This window comes from Rhinoraja longicauda, chromosome 28 (genome assembly GCF_053455715.1).
Source record: "Rhinoraja longicauda isolate Sanriku21f chromosome 28, sRhiLon1.1, whole genome shotgun sequence".
NCBI lineage: Eukaryota > Metazoa > Chordata > Chondrichthyes > Rajiformes > Arhynchobatidae > Rhinoraja > Rhinoraja longicauda.
The window spans coordinates 21,935,984-21,957,701 of record NC_135980.1 but is presented as its reverse complement, the minus strand read 5'-3'; the positions used below and the strand labels follow the sequence as shown (position 1 = coordinate 21,957,701).

Below are 21,718 nucleotides of genomic sequence, written 5' to 3'. Positions count from 1 at the left end.
ATACCACATATGAATACAATCACGATGTGCATAAGTACAGCAGGTAATCGAGATTTAGAAGAGTGGAGCGAATGTATTCAATGATGGTTGATCCTCTTCTGTGACCAGCATGCAGAGATTTGCCACGCTCTGATATGCCACGCTTTGTATATTCCACCCTCAGGTGCCTGGTACTTGAAGCATCGTGTTGTGAAATGTGGGAATAATGGGGGTAGCCAAGCGTTGAATGAAAAGATGTGGCATGTGCTGTGCCCTGGCAAGGATTTGTGGAATATTAGTTCATTCCATTCTTGATGATGTAGAACAACCGATCGGGTCAGGCAGTTAATGCAATACAGACCAATAAGCCAAACTCTGTTATTGTTGAGTCTGAAGAAGGGTCTCAACCTGAAACATTACCTGTCCAAGTGCTCCAGAGATGCTGCTTGACCTGCTGAGTTACTCCAACATTTTGTGTCCTTTACTGTCACAAAAGGGATTTACTGTCTTACTGTCTTCATTATTTGCTTCTGCTAGTCTGATAAAGATATGTGTATATATATATATCATCATCATCATCATATATATACAGCCGGAAACAGGCCTTTTCGGCCCTCCAAGTCCGTGCCGCCCAGCGATCCCCGTACATTAACACTATCCTACACCCACTAGGGACAATTTTTTACATTTACCCAGCCAATTAACCTACATACCTGTACGTCTTTGGAGTGTGGGGGGAAACCGAAGATCTCGGAGAAAACCCACGCAGGTCACGGGGAGAACGTACAAACTCCTTACAGTGCAGCACCCGTAGTCAGGATCGAACTTGAGTCTCCGGCGCTGCATTCGCTGTAAAGCAGCAACTCTACCGCTGCGCTACCGTGCCACACACGTGTACGTATGCACATGCACATACAAAAGCATACATACAATACACACACACAGATGCAAGCACACACACACACACACACACACACACACACACACACACACACACACACACACACACACACACACACACACACACACACATATACACACACATACACATGAAACATGACAATCAGGATTACCCTAATCTCTCCTGTATAAATTGCTCTTTGAATGTTATTTTCATTTATGAATATTTATTTGTCGTTTCCACCTGCCTCCGTAGTGTAGCAAAAAAATTAGATGCTATTCTTTTGAAGTTTCGTTCTTCGAACAGAAGATGACAAAGTTACTTCTGAGAGTTCTGTCAATTGTTCTTGGAGGTTTCTGATAAATCACTCACAAGAATTTCTATATTTCTCAGGATGTACCTACTAAATTTGATTCACTGAGGGTTAATCATTGAACAACGTGACTTGGAGGTTTTTTATTTTTTGTGTTTGTGAAAATGATGAGTGATGGAAAATTTTCATCGTGGAATTCCTGAAGTGCTGGCTGGAGTTTTGTCACATGCAAGGCTCACTTAGATCTTCAGGGAGCTGAACAAAGAAAATAGTCAATAAAAGGATTATTTCTGCTTTCTGAAATCAGCTTGCAAAAGCAAGTGTGTGGCAGGTTGCATCACGGCCCTGGTTTGGCAACTAGAACGCCCAGGTACAGAGAAGATGATAAAAAGTGTTGAACACTCCCTGGTCGATCACGGGCACTGACCTCCCCACCGTCGAAGTGTTCAAAGGAGGCGCTGCCAGTAAAGGGAGGCCAGCGTCATCAAAAACTCACACCACCCTGGCCATGCTATCCTTTTACTCCTGCCATCGGGAAGAAAGCACCGGAGTCTGAAAACTGTGACCACCAGGTTCAAGAGCAGCTGCTTCCCAACAACCATCAGGCTCTTGAACACCACACAACACAATCCTCAACTATGGAAGATAGACACAAAATGCTGGAGTAACTCAGCGGGTCAGGCGGCATCTCAGGAGAGAAGGAATGGGTGACATTTTGGGTTGAGACCCTTCTTCAGACTTATCAATGGGTGACGTTTCGGGTCGAGATCCTTCTTCAGACCCTACTCCAGCATTTTGTGTCTATCTTTGATTTGAACCAGCATCTGCAGTTATTTTCCTACATAATCCTCAACTTAGGCCTTAGGGCGGCACGGTGGCGCAGCGTTAGAGTTGCTGCCTTACAGCGAATGCAGCGCCGGAGACTCAGGTTCGATCCTGACTACGGGCGCCGTCTGTACGGAGTTTGTACGTTCTCCCTGTGACCTGCGTGGGTTTTGTCCGAGATCTTCGGTTTCCTCCCACACTCCAAAGACGTACAGGTATGTAGGTTAATTGGCTGGGTAAAAAATGTAAAAATTGTCCCTAGTGTGTGTAGGATAGTGTTAATGTGCGGGGATCGCTGGGCGGCGCGGACTCGGTGGGCCGAAGGGAATGTTTCCGCCCTATATCTCTAAATCTAAAAAAAATCTAAAACTATGGACTGTTTTCAGGATTTTTGTTTGCACTCATATTAATTTTTTTGTTTGTTTGTTTATTATATGTTATCTCTGACCATCATGTATGCAGGTCTATTATGCTGCTGCAATTAAGAATGTCATTGTTTAGTTGTTGGTACATATGGCAGTTAAACATTCTTGACATTCTTGAAGAGAGAACTAGGATTGTGTTTGTGCTGCAAGGGATGGGTTATGGAATCAGAGAGTGAAATTATACAGCATGGATAATTATAAACATTTAACGGCAAACAATCATGTTAGAGTTGGCTCTGAGGGCTAAAGGAATCAAGGGATATGGGGGAAAAAGCAGGAACGGGGTACTGATTTTCGATGATCAGCCATGATCATATTGAATGGCGGTGCTGGCTCGAAGGGCCGAATAGCCTACTCCTGCACTTATTTTTCTGTTTCTATGTATTTTGCTGAGGTTGTGTCGAAGCAGACCTCAGTTTGCGTTTCAGTAGAACATCTCAAAGGCCACAAAATACTACCTTGTTCCTGGGGTTATTTCACTATTTGTTGCATTGATACGGCCTGCTCCTTGTGGAACGCATTCTGAAGGCAGAAGGCATGAAAGAATCATCTCTTTCAATGACCTGCCCCCGAATCCAGATGCCTCCCTTTCTATCATTCTGTCTTCCATGTTTCCCGAGGAGGTCATTGAGCTATACAGCATGGGGAAGGGCTAATTGGCCCAACAAGTCCATGCATTCCATATTGCCTAAAGAAGCTGGACACAACATGCTGGAGTAACTCAGCAGGTCTGGAGAATATGGATATGAATATGGGCGTTTCTGATCGGGACCTTTCAGTCTGAGGAAGGGCCCCAACCCTAAAAATGTCACTGACCCATGTTCTGATAATCTCTGTTATTTGCATTTAGAAATCAATTGTGGTTTGTCCTATCGGAAGAAATTGTACTGCCATTCCTTGGTATTAATATGATATTTGTTCAATAATTTATTAATTCTCTTTGCCGTGTAGGGCGCTGACTTGAACTCTTGACTGCTCCCCGCTAAGGGTTTCAGGTGAGAACGTATTGATGTGACGTAGAGCATGTCATGTTTCGAACGATAGCAGGAGCAAGTGCTTGTCCTGAGTTGGTGTCACTAAAGAGACACTTTTTCATCTTTCAGATGCCGTAATGAACTCTTCCGAATCTTCAGTTTCAAGTACTTTTGAGTCACATCATCTGGAAAACGGTAAGATTCATGTGTGTGTGTATTACTCCACTGCTCTTTGTTCGAATTAAGAGTGCAATGGTCTGACATTCATATTGCCCCCCCCCCCCCCCCCCCCCGAGTTCGCACTGACCATCAATCACCGGTTCATATTAGTTCTGTGTTATAGAGTTAAGGAGTCACACAGCATGGAAACTGAACCTTTGGCCCAACCTGCCCACACCGACCAACATACCCCATCTGCACTAGTCCCACCTGTCTGTGTTTGGCCCACTTAATAGCATTTAATAGGGACCCGAGGGGCAACTTTTTCACTTGGAGGGTGGCGAGTATATGGAATGAGCTGCCAGAGGAGCTAGTTGAGGAAGGTACTATAATGACATTTAAAAGACACTGGGATAGGTACATGGATAGGAAAGGTTGAGAGGGATGTGAGCCAAATGCAGGCAAATGGAACGAGCATTGATGGGGCACCTTGGTCGGCATGGAGGAGTTGGGCTGAAGGGCCTGTTTCTGTGCTGCATGACACTGTCTATCTATGACTCTAAGAAGCAAAGGAGAAGTAGGCCCCACCGAGTCCTTTACAGACGTCCAATGTGTGATGGGATGCCTAGCATTCAAAGAGCCAGAAGATCGTTTCCAAAGACCCTTATGCCACGCAAGCACCAGATTTATTAAAGTTTGTGAAAGATTTCCGATCTTGTTGCCAAGGGCAACCAGCCACAATTCCGAAAGTGTCGATAATGATAGGATATGTCTGGTCATGTTTCCAGAAGTCTTTATTAAACCTGCTCAGCGTATTGATTACAAAAGATAATCCCTTGAACTGACCCATGGCTTGTGATACATAATCACCTGGGCCTTTCTCTGAACTGCCTCGTTGCTTCTGATCAGCACATATACGAATGGGTGATTACATCAGGATAGGTCACATTAACCAGTGGGTGCTTTGTTCTGGTGAGAGGTTGTGATTTGTATGCACGCTGTGGTATCAGACCCAGCAACTCGTTGTTTAACTTGTAGTTTTATCACGCAACTGCCGCAGGTATTAACCACTGGCGCTGGCTCTCCGCAATTCCTCGGAGTTTTGACACAACGGATTTGATTAAGGGGCCTCTCGCTTGCACAAGAAGGGCTCAGAGCCTTTGCCTTCTAATACCATGCAGGTGGCCAGTGTTATTAATAATAATAATAATACATTTCATTTTGTATAGCGCTTTTCTGGAAACTCAAAGACGCTATACAGAGTAGGTAAAACATAAAAATAAAGAAATAAACGAACAAAAAAGGAAGGATAATGAGAAGTGACGGTCAGTGGTTGAAGGCAGTGTTGAACAGGTGAGACTTCAGTGATGTTTTGAATGTGGTGAGTGAGGAGGAGTCTCTGATGGTTTGAGGTAGTGAGTTCCAGAGGGTGGGAGCAGCAATGGAGAAAGCCCTGTCCCCCCCAGGATCTGAGTTTGGTCCGGATGGGGGGGACAGGAGGTTAGCAGCAGCAGAGCGGAGGGTGCGGGTGGGAGTGTGTCTGTGGAGGAGGTCAGTCAGGTAGGATGGGGCCAGGTTATGGAGGGCTTTGTAGGTCATGAGGAGGATTTTGTACTGGATTCTCTGGGGGATGGGGAGCCAGTGGAGCTTGTAAAGGACGGGGGTGATGTGGTCACGGGTCGGGGAGTGGGTGAGTAGACGGGCAGCGGAGTTCTGGATGTATTGGAGTTTATTGATGATTTTTGAGGGTGAACCATAGAGGAGGTTGTTGCAGTAGTCCAGACGGGAGGTGATGAAGGCGTGGATGAGGATTACTGTAGCTGTGGAGGAGAGGGATGGACGGAGACGGGCGATGTTTTGGAGGTGGAAGAAGGCTGTCTTGGTGATGTGTTTAGTGTGTTTGTCGAAGGAGAGGGTTTGATCAAAGATGATGCCAAGATTCCGGATGTGAGGGGAGGTGGATACTGAGAAACCGTTGATGTTGAGGGTGAAGTTGTGGGTGGATTTGGTGAGGGTTTTTGGTCCAATGATGATGATTTCGGATTTGTCATAGTTTAGTTTGAGGAAATTGATTTGAAGCCAAGATTTTATTTCAGTGATGCAGTTTGTCAGGATAGAGTGTGTAGCGGTGGAGATTGACTTGGTGGAGATGAGGAGCTGGATATCATCGGCGAAGCAGTGGAATTGGAGACCGTGATGGCGGATTAAGTGACCAATAGACAATAGACAATAGACAATAGGTGCAGGAGTAGGCCATTCAGCCCTTCGAGCCAGCACCGCCATTCAATGCGATCATGGCTGATCACTCTCAATCAGTACCCCGTTCCTGCCTTCTCCCCATACCCCCTCACTCCGCTATCCTTAAGAGCTCTATCCAGCTCTCTCTTGAAAGCATCCAACGAACTGGCCTCCACTGCCTTCTGAGGCAGAGAATTCCACACCTTCACCACTCTCTGACTGAAAATGTTCTTCCTCATCTCCGTTCTAAATGGCCTACCCCTTATTCTTAAACTGTGGCCCCTTGTTCTGGACTCCCCCAACATTGGGAACATGTTTCCTGCCTCTAATGTGTCCAATCCCCTAATTATCTTATATGTTTCAATAAGATCCCCCCTCATCCTTCTAAATTCCAGTGTATACAAGCCCAATCGCTCCAGCCTTTCAACATACGACAGTCCCGCCATTCCGGGAATTAACCTAGTGAACCTACGCTGCACGCCCTCCATAGCAAGAATATCCTTCCTCAAATTTGGAGACCAAAACTGCACACAGTACTCCAGGTGCGGTCTCACCAGGGCCCGGTACAACTGTAGAAGGACCTCTTTGCTCCTATACTCAACTCCTCTTGTTACGAAGGCCAACATTCCATTGGCTTTCTTCACTGCCTGCTGTACCTGCATGCTTCCTTTCATTGACTGATGCACTGGGACACCCAGATCTCGTTGAACTCCCCCTCCTCCTAACTTGACACCATTCAGATAATAATCTGCCTTTCTATTCTTACTTCCAAAGTGAATAACCTCACACTTATCTACATTAAACTGCATCTGCCATGTATCCGCGCACTCACACAACCTGTCCAAGTCACCCTGCAGCCTTATTGCATCTTCCTCACAATTCACACTACCCCCCAGCTTAGTATCATCTGCAAATTTGCTAATGGTACATTTAATCCCTTCGTCTAAGTCATTAATGTATATTGTAAATAGCTGGGGTCCCAGCACCGAACCTTGCGGTACCCCACTGGTCACTGCCTGCCATTCCGAAAGGGACCCATTTATCCCCACTCTTTGCTTTCTGTCTGTCAACCAATTTTCTATCCATGTCAGTACCCTACCCCCAATACCATGTGCCCTAATTTTGCCCACTAATCTCCTATGTGGGACCTTGTCGAAAGCTTTCTGAAAGTCGAGGTACACCACATCCACTGACTCTCCCCTGTCAATTTTCCTAGTTACATCCTCAAAAAATTCCAGTAGATTTGTCAAGCATGATTTCCCCTTCGTAAATCCTTGCTGACTCGGAATGATCCCGTTACTGCTATCCAAATGCTCAGCAATTTCGTCTTTTATAATTGACTCCAGCATCTTCCCCACCACTAATGTCAGACTAACTGGTCTATAATTACCCGTTTTCTCTCTCCCTCCTTTCTTAAAAAGTGGGATAACGGGTAATTAAGGGGGAACAGGTACAGGATGAAGAGGAGGAGGCCGAGAACTGAACCTTGGGGGACACCTTGGGGGAGGGGAGCGGTGGGGGATTTGCAGTTATTAATGGAGATGAACTGGTGCCTGTCGGAGAGGTATGATTTGATCCAAGAGAGGGCAGTGCCGGTGATGTTAAAGGCGGTTTCAAGTCGGGTGAGGAGGATGGAGTGATTGATGGTGTCAAAGGCGGTGCTGAGGTCGAGGAGGATGAGAATGTTGAGGTTGCCGGCGTCAGAGGAGAGGAGAAGGTCGTTGGTGATTTTGAGGAGTGCAGTTTCAGTACTGTGGTTGGAGCGGAATCCGGATTGGAATGTTTCATACAGGTTATTGGCAGAGAGGTGATGTTTGAGTTGAGAGGCTACAGCGCGTTCCAAAACTTTGGACAGAAAGGCTAGGTTGGAGATTGGTCTGAAGTTGCTTGGGGTGTCAGGGTTGAGTCCAGGTCCTTCTTCAGACTTCACTCAACCTTCTATCCAGCGATACTCCAGCATTTTGTGTCTATCTTCAGGTTAAACCAGCATCTGCAGTTCCTTCCTACACTTTTATTCTTGTGTGTTGTCAGTACCTCTGCAGGGAGGAGATGTTTGAGGAGAACCCTGATCTTGTGTAGAGAGTGAATGCAAAGAGTCGTTTACCCAGAGTAGGGGAATCAAGAACTAGAGGGCATATAGGTTTGTTTTAGTTTAGTTTAACTTAGCTTAGAGATACAGCACAGAAACAGGCCCTTCTGCCCACCAAGTCTGCGCCGACCAGCGATCCCCGCACACTTAACAGTATCCTACACACACTGGGAACAATTTCAATTATACCAACCCACTTAACCGACAAAACTGCACGTCTTTAGAGTGTGGGAGGAAACTGGAGATCCCGGAGAAAACCCACGCAGGTCACGGGGAGAACGTACAGACAAGCACCTGCGGTCAGGATCGAACCCGGATCCCTGGCGCCGTAAGGCAGCAACTCTACCTCTGCGCCACCGTGCTGCCTACATTAAATGTCTACATGAACTCCGTTTCTCTGCCCATTGATGTGGCCTGACCTGCTGAATATTTCCATGTATTTTCTGGTATTAATTTAAACAAAAAGTTCACGCAGGTTGATATTCTTCTTTGCAGACAACTTCTGGGAAGTGAAGGCAAACAACACGAGCTACAATGCTGGGATTAAGGAACGCACCTCCTTCTTGTTTAAGAAAAGGAAGTATGCTGTAAGTCTCCGGCTTTCACTGGGAAAATAATGTGCCTTGTATATTAGGTCCGAGAAGGACCTCTACCCTGTGGCGGACATTGGGCTTTGTCTCTGGTGCTCAATGTTGAGAATTGTCTCAATGCTGAGAACTACTGTATATTCTGCACTCTGTATCTTCTCCATCGCTCTACCTTTTGCACTTCAGTTTGACTTGATTGTATTTATGTGTGGTATTATCTGATTGGATTGGACATCATGCAAAACAAAGGTTGGCACGGTGGCGCGGCAGTAGAGTTGCTACCTTACCCGGGTTCGATCCTGACTACGGGTACTGTCAGTACGGAGTTTGGACATTCTCTCCACAACCTGCGTGGGTTTTCACCGGGTGCTCCGGTTTCCTCCCACACTCCAAAGCCGTAAAAAAAAAAGCCTTTTTTACCAAAGGCTAATTGGCTTGGTAAAAAATGTAAATTGTCCCTAGTGTGTGTCGGTGGGCTAAAGGGGTTTTCCCTGCTCCTAAACTAAATTAAACTAAAGCTTTTCACTGTACCTTGGTGCACGTGACAATAATAAAGCTCAAACCTAAATATTTCCCCTCCAAGGCACAACTAGAATATACGTTAAAAACCTGCAGCAGAGTTGCAGGCGAGATGAAATCATGCTGACTTATGAGCAAAACAAAAAGCCCTGCTGGGGGAAACTCATTGAAACATACAGAATAGTGAAAGGCTTGGATAGAGTGGATGTGGAGAGGATGTTTCCACTAGCCTCAGAATTAAACAAAGTTCTTTTGGGAAGGAGATGAGGAGAGATTTCTTTAGTCAGGGGGTGGTGGATCCGTGGAATTCTTTGTCACAGTAGGCTGTGGAGGCCAAGCCAGTGGATATTTTTAAGGCAGATAGATAGATTATTCATTATTACAGTTGTCAGTGGTTGTGGGGAGAAGGCAGGAGAAATGGGGTTAGGAGTCTCCTGAGGAAATAGATGCTTTGGTGCGGCTTAGAAACATAGACATAGAAGCATAGAAAATAGGTGCAGTGTTAGGCCATTGTCCCTAGTGAGTACAGGATGGTGTTAATGTGTGGGGATCGCTGGTCGGCGCGGACCCGGTGGGCCGAAAGGACCTGTTTCCTGCACTGTATCTCTAAACATGACTGAAAAGGCAAGATTCTTTCACAGCCAGCATGTACTCATCATTTTAATCTATGTCTATTTCCAGGACAATAAAATCAGGACCTCCAAATACACCATTTTAACGTTTCTACCTCTCAACTTGTTTGAACAGTTTCAACGAGTGGCTAATTTTTACTTCTTACTTATTTGTATTCTCCAGGTAAGCTCTGGGCATCCCTACATGTGGTGTATATAATTTAAAGGAAAATGGCTGTGGTAACAAAAGAATGTGCTCTTTGTGTGATTTTTCTTTTAGGTATTGTGCACTATACCAACATTTTAAAGCATAGTCAATAATGGGGTTGACTAAATCCTTATATAGGGTGATACAGTATGTTTTGGTCCTTCGACCTAACTTGCCCATGCTGACCAAAATGTCCCATCTACACTAGTCCCATCTGCCCGCATTTGGACCACATTCCTTTAAACCTTTCCAATTTATGCACTTGTTCAAATTCTTAAATGTTGTTATAGTATCTACCTCAACTACCTCCTCTGGCAGCTTGTTCTGTATGCCTATTATCCTCTGTGTGAAAAGGTTGCCCCTCTGGTTCCTATTAAACGTTTCCCCTTTCACCTTAGTCCTGTGCCCTCTGGTTCTTGATTCCTCTTGACTCTGCATCCACTTTATCCATTCTCCTCATGATCTTAATATGGGAAGCACGTTCTATTTGCATGGCTATTAAGTTGGATTTTGCGCATTAAGGAACATTCCATGATGCATACCGTCTAAAATGTTAAACGATCACCGATTGTGTCTATGTCCCCAAGTTTCTTTGTAATCGTGACATTAAGATAAACTTGTTCATTTTCATCATAAACCAGATTTGTGGAAGATTCTACCAATAGTTCAATGGAAAGAGTGGCAGAGCTGGACGAGCTGCTGCCTCACAGCACCAGAGGAGCTGGGTCAAAACTAACCTTGGGTGCTGTCTGTGTGGAGTTTGCACGTTTTCCCCGTGACTGCATGTGTTTCCTTTGGGTAGCTCTTATCATATCATATCATATCATATCATATATATACAGCCGGAAACAGGCCTTTTCGGCCCTCCAAGTCCATGCCGCCCAGCGATCCCCGCACATTAACACTATCCTACACCCACTAGGGACAATTTTTACATTTACCCAGCCAATTAACCTACATACCTGTACGTCTTTGGAGTGTGGGAGGAAACCGAAGATCTCGGAGAAAACCCACGCAGGTCACGGGGAGAACGTACAAACTCCTTACAGTGCAGCACCCGTAGTCAGGATCGAACCTGAGTCTCCGGCGCTGCATTCGCTGTAAAGCAGCAACTCCACCGCTGCGCTACCGTGCCGCCCTCTTGTTTCCTCCTGTTTCCTCTTGTTTCCTCCTCCAGTACCTCCTCCAGTACATCCCAAAGACATGTGGGTTCGGAGGTTAATTGGCCCTGTGTAAATTGACTCTAGTGTGTAGGGAGTGGACGAGAAGGTGGGCTAACGCAAAACTAGTGTGAATGGGTGATAAATGGTCGGCATGGACTCGGTGGGCCGAAGGGCCTGTTGCCATGCTGTATCTTTCAATCAATTCAATCAATCAAAAGCATGTTGAGAAAGCGAGCGATAACAATGATTCAATTCAATGATCCTTCACTGTCACGTGCACCTAGGTACATTGAAGTTCTTTGTTTTTGCATACAGTCTGGTAAAATCATATAGCAGACTTCACCTAGGCAGTATCATATCATATCATATCATATATATACAGCCGGAAACAGGCCTTTTCGGCCCTCCAAGTCCGTGCCGCCCAGCGATCCCCGTACATTAACACTATCCTACACCCACTAGGGACAATTTTTACATTTACCCAGCCAATTAACCTACAAACCTGTACGTCTTTGGAGTGTGGGAGGAAACCGAAGATCTCGGAGAAAACCCACGCAGGTCACGGGGAGAACGTACAAACTCCTTACAGTGCAGCACCCGTAGTCAGGATCGAACCTGAGTCTCCGGCGCTGTATTCGAGGCCCTTCGGCCCATCGTGTCCGCGCCGCCCGTTACCAAACACAGTCTAATTTTAATCCCATTTTCCCGCATTTAGACCGTAGCCCTGAATGTTGTAGCATTTCAAGTGCCCATCCAAATGCCTCTTAAACGTTGTGAGTGTTCCCGCCTCCACCACCACCCCAGGCAGTGAGTTCCACTCCAACCACCCTCTGGGTGAAAAAGTTATTTCTCACATCCCCCCGAAACCTCCCTCCCCTTACCCTGTATCTATGTCCCCTCGTTGTTGAACCTTCCACCAGTGGAAGAAGTTCCCCGCCATCTACCTTATCTATGCCCCTCATGATCTTGTACACCTCGATCATGTCCCCTCTCAGCCTTCTCTGCTCCAGGGAAAACAACCCCAGTCTGCCCAGTCTCTCCTCATAGCCGAGGCCCTTCATCCCTGGCAGCATCCTGGTGAATCTCCTCTGCACCCTCTCCAAAGCTATCACATCCTTTCTATAATCTGATGACCAGAACTGTACACAATACTCCAGCTGTGGCCTCACCAGTGTTCTGTACAATTCCATCATTACCCCCCTACTTTTATATTCGATGCCCCGGCTAATGAAGGCCAGTAACCCATATGCCTTTTTAACCACCCTGTCCACCTGTCCTGCTGCCTTCAAGGACTTGTGTACCTGTACTCCAAGGTCCCTCTGTACCCCTGTCTTCCCTAGGGTCCTTCCATTCATAGCAACAAGGAACTGCAGATGCTGGTTTACACAAAAGGACACATAGTGCTGGAGTAACTCAGCAACATCTGACTTTCGAGGCATTGTCAATGATATGTGATATTGAATGGAATGGAAAGACGGCATTGCATGGCGTTTTTTTTTTCCATTTAGGGGATCTTGATGTCCTCAGCAAGGCTGGCATTTGGATCCCATGTGTAAGGTCCCTTGCAATAGTGGTAGTGAGGTGCCTTCCTGAAGCACTTCGGAAGGTTGTCCACACATTGATGTTGGGCAGGGAGCTCCAGGATTTAAACCCACGTGTTGGTGGAGTAACCGTAGTACATTTCAAAGTCAGAATGATAGATTTGGAGGGGAACCTGCAGGTGGTGGTATTCCCCTCTCCTTGCTACCCTTGTCCTTTGAGAAGCAAGGGTAGATGCCACCAGTCTTTGAGGTGCTGCAGGACTAGCCTCAGCAAATAACTGCATTTTATAAAGGATGCACACTGCAGCCACTTTGACAGGGAATGGGACACAAGTATCCCTCAACCCACAAATTTGGACAGCTTACTTGGACATTATTTCATAATAACCTGCTGCAAAAGCTTACTGCATTCTCTCTAGTGTTATCACCTGTCAAGCCCAATTATTAACCAGCTTCACAGGGGAAAGAGTTTGTCCCCACTGATTGTCAAAAGAATTTCCTAATCTTCTCTGTTCCAAGGAAATTAGTTCCAGCTTGTCTATTTCCTGCATACCAGTGAGCTCCCCCTCATTGGCATCAATCCCGGTAAACAAGTACACAAGTCTGAAGAAGGGTCTCGACCCGAAACGTCACCCATTCCTACTCCCCAGAGATGCTGCCTGACCCGCTGGGTTACTCCAGCACGTCGTGGCCCACCTTCAAGTACACAAGTGGTGTGGTTGAAATGGGACTTCACTCCAGCTGAAGAGGGCACCAGATATTTCTGATGGTTTAGATCAGATCAGCTCAGATTAGTTTACATACACTAGGGTGCAATAAAATTCCTTGTTGCATAAACAGCCATACATGGCATTAATAGATACAATATATTGACAAATGCAAAGCAGTAAAATGGCGCAAAGATTCTAGTGCGAATCTGAAGAAAGGCAAAACAAAATGCTGAAGTTCAAAACCGGAATAAAACAATGAGGTAGTGTTAAGAGTATGTGGGCAGCAACTCCAGAAAGGAAGTGTGAAAGAGGTGATTAATTCAGGGTAAACACAAAACGCTGGAATAACTCAATGGGGCAGGCAACATCTCTGGAGGAAAAAAATGGGTGACGTTGTATGAAAGCATCCAAGTAGAAACTGTTGTTAAGCTTGGACATTTGTGCTTTCAAGCTCCTGTATCTTCTCTGAGAAGGTAGAAGAGAGAAAGGATAACAGCCGGGGTGGCAAGCTTTGCTGACGATTCTTATAATCTCCCTGATGCAACGCATCATTAAGATGGACTGGATGGAAGCAAGTGTCAAGCTGGGCTGTGTGCACCATTTTCTGCAGGTCCATTCCGTTAAGAGCAGAACAGTTGCCATACCAATGCTGAGATGCATCCCTATAGCACATCTGTGGAAGTTCAGGAGTTTTCTCATGGACATGCTGCATCTTCTCAGATGCCAAAGTAAATACGCTGGTGCTTATTCTCGTTGACCACATTAGTGTGAAGGGACCAGGTTGGGTCACTGGTGATATGGATGCCTCGGAGCTTCGACCTACTCTGTCAACCATCTCTGCAGAGCTCCATTGGTGAGAACAGGGTTGTCTTCAACCCACAGCTCCTTCCTTAGGTCAACAACCAACTCTGTCTTCTGGTTGATGTCAAGGGTTAGGTTGTCGTTCAACACAAGTTTCCCAATCACCTTCCTGTACTCCATCCCATCATTATTATAGTGTGCTCTTTATTTTTGCTTTTAATATTCTATGTAAAAGTACCTTGTGCCTTGCACCTCACATTTTATTACGACTGTTTAACCTTCCTTGCCATTTACACTCCCTCAAATGTTGTGGTTCTCAAAGTGATCGCTCCACATTTATTGTCCTCTCTCGTATCTCCATCCACTTCACCTGTCTGTCCGTGTCCTCCAGAAGTATGCTGCCCATTCTGACCGTTCTTCACAGCATTGCTGTTGATGCATTACTTAAAAGTCCAAAATAGTTCAAATAATTTGCATGTCGTTGATAATATCACCACTCGAATGACCACAGTATATACACCTCCCTGCATTCACTGAAACTTGCTTATCTCTGCGCCCTATCTTACCTGTCCACTGGCAATTTCCATAGTTACCATTGTCCTCCTATCAGCATATGCCTCTATTTTCCAGATTGGTCCCATTACTTCAGCAGTCAAATACAATGAGTCATGCAGAGCTCCATCAATTCTCAGTTGGATTTAGTCCCAGTGACATTGCCATAGCAGCAATCAGATGCAAAAAGCAAACACAGGTACCGTTCATTCAGCAGTTACCCAGTCAGGTAGAGGTATTTTTATACTAGTAATCAGGTTAGTATTGTCGTCTAAGGGGGCCATCATATCAGTAATTATACATAATAAATGGCATATTGATGTCAAATGCTGCCATCAACACATCAGTAAACAAACTAAACCAGATTTCTTAAAACCAGAATCTAGTCCATTAACTACCAAATGCAACCAACCTCTGATTGGAATCAGTAAATTAGCACCTACTTATACTTTGCCAATCAAGTAATATCACTACATCAAAATCAGCGTGTACGACCCCTGATTTATTGATACCAGTCAGATACAGCATTTTGCATGGTTCTTGAAATACAGTTAGCCCAGCAAATCCAACCTGGTCTAACTCATCCAACTCCAACCTTCCCTTCCTTACTCTCTCACCAAGCGAACTAACTTTTTTTTAAAATACAGGTACGTTCCTTTTACATTATTTGCGTGGAGGAAATTTCGCCTCAGTTCCACATTTGATCCATTGATGATTTTTTTTTACAGCCCCTAGTTCTGGATTTGGTTCTTCCCTCCAACAACCTAGAACTTACCAAATCAAACATCCTGATTCTGATAGACGCCAATCGGTCTCTCAGCGGTATCTCACTTAATCACAAGAGTGATTACGCGTTACTTACTGAAATTGGGCATGGCAACCTCTTCCCAAACTTCACCTCCAAATCCCAGCGAACTCCCTCGAACAAAACAATCATCTGACCCGCCCACCAATGAAATGGTGGTTGCACAGCGACGCCTTGCTGCTGATCACAGGTAGCAACTCACTCTGGGGAGCAGTGGGATAAACCTCTTTTTGCTTAGTTCAATACTCTAGTCTTTTATAATTCACATGGCGTCGTGATCTGAGAAAAGTTGAGGTAACTTCATGGTCCTTAAGGAAGCACTGAGTTAAACCTCTTTCTACTTAGTTCAGTGCTCTTGTCTTCTTTTATAATTCATAATGTGTCGTGATCTGGGCAAAGTTGAGATAACTTTATGGTCCATTGAGGATCTGTCCCTCCAGAAACAAATCCTGGCCTGCAGATCTCTTTTTTTTTTAATGCCGTTAACCAGTGAAACTACTTCCACAGATCTAAGATGTACAATTCCCTCCAACGCTGTAACCCAACTGAGAAGTTTTTCCCGAGAAAATGTCTGTTCATGGTGGTCTCCCAGTTGTACGCCAATTCTGCTGTCCATTAATTGGACAGACTGATGTTGCGGCATCACTGGAGAACATGGCTATCCATAAAATCGTTCATGTTCTCCAGAGATGCTGCCTGGCCTGCTGAGTTACTCCAGCACTTGGGTATTTTTTGTTTATAAACCAGAACCTGCAGGTCCTTGTGTCTACGCTGATCTTGCACAGTTTTGTGTTGTAACTGTGCTCGATGTGGCTCATGATTGCACGTGCATAGCTCGTTGCTTGCTAATTTACTGCTGCAGATCTCCTCTACACTAATTATAAAGACTCTCGCCACTTAGGCGTGATCTGATGATGTACTTCTGGTTTGAAGTCCAATTTTATGTACCCGGTGAATGCTGATCCTTATGGAAGAACACCTTCCATCTTTGGCTAAACTTGAGTTGCTAAGTTTAACCCTTCTTTTATATAGTCACACGTTGTTATAATTGCATTTGTAAGTAGTCAAACATTGGTGTCATCACATTAGAATTACAGTAGATGCAAAACATAGAATTACTGCACAAGTTATTCAAAAACTGTCAACACTGCATTCCAGATATTTGGCATTTTCAACGAGGCAATTGAATATTGTGAGTCAGGCCTTTGTAATATTATATCATGTAAACAAATGAAATAAGTATACATTGCTCCTAAGTTCAGGTGTAAAATATCAGCTAGACTTTGCTGTCATTAAAACAATAACCAGATGGACCTCAGACATTAATAAGTCTTTGCAATCTGCTGGGCATTTGTACCATTAGTTACTTTCTTCACAAAATGCTGAGTAACTCAGCAGGTCAGGCAGCATCTCGGGAGAGAAGGAACGGGCGACGCCTCGGGCCGAGACCCCTCCCCAGACTGAAGAAGGGTCTCGACCCGAAACGTCGCCCACTCCCTCTCTCCCGAGACGCCAGTGTGCAATGAGACGTCATGTTTCTGACGCCAACAAAGTTTCAAAAGTTCTCAGTGCAGTCAGTGCGGTGAACTAGGTCTGTCATCGCACGCGACTCCAAGCAGCCCGCCAGGTCCATCTTAGTTGTCGGCAGCGCCCCGTCACAGATCTTACATGGCTGTTCAGTTGTATTACATAGACCTGTGTGCCCCACCTGGACGTGCACCCATTTCCTCCACTATCCCGCCCCTTCTTTCCCCTTCCACCATGTCTCCTTCCCCTGCCTTCACATTTCGTGTTGCTTCCCTCCTTATCTGACACCCTTTTGTCCTCTTTTCCTCATTAGTCTTTGTCCACCCATCTGCCAAGCAAATCCCACCCCACCTGTGTGCATCTATCATTTGCTGGGATTAGTTCCACCGCCCGGCTTTTTTCCAGCTTTCTCCCCCTACTACAACCAGTCCGAACATAGAGCCTAGAACAGTACAGCACAGGAACAGGCCCTTCGGCCCACAATGTTTGTGCCGAACATGATGCCAATTTAAACCGATCACACCTGCCTCCACACATTCCTTATCCTTCTATAAGAAGTGTCCCAACCCGAAACGTCCTCTATCCATGTTATCCAGAAATGCTGCCTGACTCAATGAGTTACTCCAGCATTTAGTGTCTCTTTTTGCTCCTCTGAACGCCGTGAGGTGAGGTACAAGCTGAAAAAGTGTCTGGGGATTTGGCAAAGTCTCCCTTCTTACGTGAACGTTCTTCCTTCTGTTTAGACCATCCCTGCTATTGCCACGTTGCCTTGGTTCACAACTATGATCCCGCTAACGATGGTCCTGGCGGTGACTGCAGTCAAGGACATCATTGATGACGTTGTGAGTACTTCCCTAGCGATCTTCAACCCACGACACCCATCTGCATTTAGATAGTGCCCTCAACATAGTGAAGTGGCCCTAAAGCAGTATAAGGTAAAGATGGACTATACCTGAGCTTCAAATGCTCAATCAAATAAGAGTGCAAGATTAGTCAAGAATCAAGAGTGTTTAATTGCCATTCCAATGGTTCCATGGTACTTTATTGCCACATGCACTGAGGTACAGTGAAATTAATTTTTGAATACAGTTTAGTGCAAGTATCAATATATGTAAGAACTTAAGTACATCTTGGATAAGCATCTCAGATACAGTACAAGTGTACAGTAGTGGTACACTGAGGCAGTGTACAGGGTAGCCAGATGAAGCGGCATTTCAAGTTCCAGTTGTTGTGGGTGCAGGATTCTTGATCTGTCCATGAAGGTCTGGTGTCCTGGCTGTGTAGAGGGGTCAGCCTGGCTAAGCGTTGCTGTGTGGTGTCCTCCGCCGCTGTAGGCCGCGCCAGGTCCACGTGCTCGGCCTCTTGGAGCGGGGCCTGGTCCAGCCGAGCCCCAGGCTGTCGCGGGGCCTCCAGCGGCCTGATCCACAGTCGAGGCCGTGCACCCCCTCCCGCAGCTGATCTGCTTACCGGCCCTCCGTCCCACTCCTTCCTCGCTGGGCGGGCAGGCGAGCCAGGCCTTCTAGGTGGGTCCCTGGTCCGCGGCGCGAGTCGTCAGTCCGCTCTTGTAGAAGCAGAAGAGGGGTGGACTTGCCTATCGTCGCATCAAGGTCAAGGATGAGTTTAGTGGGATTCAGACAGAAGATCTCTTGTGAGGATAGTCCAGAGTTGTCATTTGTACCGAAAACAGAACGATGAAATGCTGACCTGCAGCAGAATAACAGGATTGTTTGAGTTTGAGTATAGTTTATTGTCATGTGCACCGAGGTGCAGTGAAAAGCTTTTGTTGCGTGCTAAACAGCGGTAAGACGATACGTGATTACAATCGAGCCGTCCACAGTGTGCAGATACATGATGGAGGGAATAATGTGAACACATTGGTCAATAGTTAATATAATAACCAAACAAAAAAAGATGTTAAATAAATAAGAAACTCAATTTAGTGCACAACAAAGATGTTCCTGGTGCAACCAAGGCAGTTCATAGTTTGGAGTTTAGTTGGTGTTTGTAGGGTTCAATAGCCTGATGGTTGTTGGGAAGAAGCTGTTCCTGAACCTGGAGGTCACGGTTTTCAAACTCCTGTACCTTCCTCCTGATGACAGGAGTGAAATGAGAGCCTGGCCAGGGTGGTGTGATTCTTTGATGCTGGCTGCCATTTTGAGGCAGTGACTCCGATTGATCCTTTGATGGTTGGGAGGTCCGTTCGCACGATGGACCTCCTTCGATCGTGGGCAAATAATATTGACAAGATTAATATTCCATGTTCCCCCAACATTGGGAATATTTTTCCTGCATTCCACATTAATATCATTAATCTCATCAAATGCAGTATAAGCTAAAAACTGCCCAATAACTGCAAAACTTCAATACTGAGCTGAGAAACATAGAAACATAGAAAATAGGTGCAGGAGGAAGGCCATTCAGCCCTTCGAGCATGCACCACCATTCATTGTGATCATGGCTGATCATCCACAATCGGTAACCTGTACCCAACTTCTCCCCATATCCCTTGATTCCACTAGCCCCCAGAGCTCTATCTAACTCTCTATTAAATTCATTCAGTGATTTGGCCTCCACTGCCCTCTGTGGCAGAGAATTCCACAAATTCACAACTCTCTGGGTGAAAAAGTCCCTTCTCACCTCAGTTTTAAATGGCCGCCTCTTTATTCTAAGACTGTGGGGGGCCCTGGTTCTGGACTCCCCCAACATTGGGAACATTTTTCCTGCATCTAGCTTGTCCAGTCCTTTTATAATTTTATATGTCTCTATAAGATCCCCTCTCATCCTTCTAAATCAACAACAATGAGTGGATTACTTTTGTCAGTGAAGGCTGAACAGTGAAATATCATTTAATTATTGCAAAATATATTTTAACATTGACTGGTGCTTTTGGTTTGTTTTAAATTTTTAACTCTTTAATTCGTTAAGTCTGCAATGATCAAGAGCAGAAAACGGTAATAAATACCACGGGCAAATAAACTGGAGGATCTCAGAGGGTCAGGCAGCAGCTGTGGAGGGAAATGGACAGACAGCGTTTACGTTCAATCTGAAGAAGAGTCCCGACCCAGAACGTCATCTGTCCTTTTCCCTGCACAGATGCTGCCTGACCGGCTGAGTTCCTCCAGCTATCTGTTCTATGCTCAGGGTTTCAATCTGCAGCAGCATCTTGCGTCTACAAATACCAAGGATGATATTTGAGCTCTTTGTTCCCAGGCACGTCATCGGAACGACAGCGTGATCAACAACAGACAATGCGAGGTTCTCAAGGGGAAGGGGTAAGTTGACATTCAACACGACAATCGCCCTCTCATGACACTCAGCCATGAACGACGAGAGCGGAATCTTGTCACTGCACAGTTATCAGTCTAGCATTGCCTTTCCCCCAGCTTCAGAGCGTGATGGATATGCACAGCGGCACAGCTAGTAGAGCCAGCCGCTGCTTCACAGCGCCAGTGATCCCGGTTCGATCCTAACCTCGGCTGCTATCTGTGTGGAGTTTGCACATTCCTCCTGTGACCACATGGGTTTCCTCTGGGTGCTCCGGTTTCCTCCCACATCCCAAAGACATGCGGGTTGGTGGGTTAATTGGTTAATTACAGGTTAAGCACACACAGAATTAATGTGACAGGTGATTGATGGTCAGCGCGGACTCTGTGGGACGAAGGGCCTGTTTCCATGCTGTATCTAATTTACCGAGGCCAATTAACCTACAAACCCGCACGCCTTCGGGATGTGGGATGAAAGTTAGATGGAGCTCGAGGGGCTCGTGCAATCAAGGGATATGGGGAGAAGGCAGGCACGGGTTACTGATTGTGGATGATCAGCCATGATCACGGTGAATGGTGGTGCTGGCTCGAAGGGCCGAGTGGCCTCCTCCTCCTCCTGCACCTATTTTCTGTGTTTCTATGAAACTGGAGCAGCCGAAGAAAACGTATGCAGTCACAGGGAGAACGTGCAAACTCCATACAGACAGCACCCAAGGTCAGAATCAAACCCGGGTCTCTGGTGCTGTGAGGCAGCAGCTCTACCAGCTGCACCACTGTGCCGCAGTGCCTTACCTGTCTGTATGTTTGTATCATGTGAATTTTGACAGCTGCATCTCCTTGTATTACAACAACAACAACAACCATACTTAAGTCGTATTTGATTGGCTGCAAAGCTTTTTTGGGGTATTCCGTCACGTTAGGTGCTATGTAAATGCAAGTTTCTTTTCCTACTTTTGCAGTTTCACGTTTGTAACGTGGAAGGAACTCGAAGTGGGTGACGTGGTTTGTTTGAAGAAGGATGATTTTGTTCCAGTGAGTGATATTTTCAAAGATAAATAAACTTTATACTTCGCAGTTGCAGAGATTAAATGCCTCAAAGAGAATTCCCTTTTGTTTCCCTAGGCTGATCTCTTCTTGCTGTCTAGCTCGGAGCCAAACAGCCTGTGTTACGTTGAAACAGCTGAAATCGATGGGTAAGCATTCTGATTTGTTGGAGGGGGGCTAGCATAGACATTGGGCTGAATGGCCACAGACGTATTGACGGATTCATGGACGGCTTCTTCCCCGCTGTTATCAGATTCTTGAATGGATTTCTCATATGCTCTGGATTTATTCGCGATCTTCCAATCTACCTCATTGCGGTCCTTGCACATTTTTTTTGCGGCTTCAACGCTGCACTGTGCATTCTGTTTCCTTCCTCCTTTTGCACCGCCTGTTGTACTCATGCCTGGTTTGATTGTACTCATGTTCAAGGTAGCGCGCAAAGCAAGGTTTTTCATTGTCTCTCCGTACACGTGACAATAATAAA

The 21,718-nt window shown here is 45.7% G+C and overlaps 1 protein-coding gene across 2 annotated transcripts in view; it reads left to right on the top strand.

Annotated features, from left to right (window-relative positions):
* The window catches only part of atp8b3 (ATPase phospholipid transporting 8B3), a 127,508-nt gene that overhangs the window by 47,249 nt on the left and 58,541 nt on the right, over positions 1 to 21,718 (top strand). For both annotated transcript variants that reach the window (XM_078424146.1, XM_078424145.1), the window contains exons 2-9: positions 3,395 to 3,438; positions 3,547 to 3,612; positions 8,399 to 8,490; positions 9,691 to 9,804; positions 17,671 to 17,769; positions 20,138 to 20,199; positions 21,150 to 21,222; positions 21,313 to 21,383. In XM_078424146.1, coding sequence (XP_078280272.1) covers positions 3,555 to 3,612; positions 8,399 to 8,490; positions 9,691 to 9,804; positions 17,671 to 17,769; positions 20,138 to 20,199; positions 21,150 to 21,222; positions 21,313 to 21,383 — 569 coding nt within the window. In that variant the 5' untranslated portion in view covers positions 3,395 to 3,438; positions 3,547 to 3,554. The remainder of the gene's footprint in view (positions 1 to 3,394; positions 3,439 to 3,546; positions 3,613 to 8,398; positions 8,491 to 9,690; positions 9,805 to 17,670; positions 17,770 to 20,137; positions 20,200 to 21,149; positions 21,223 to 21,312; positions 21,384 to 21,718) is intronic.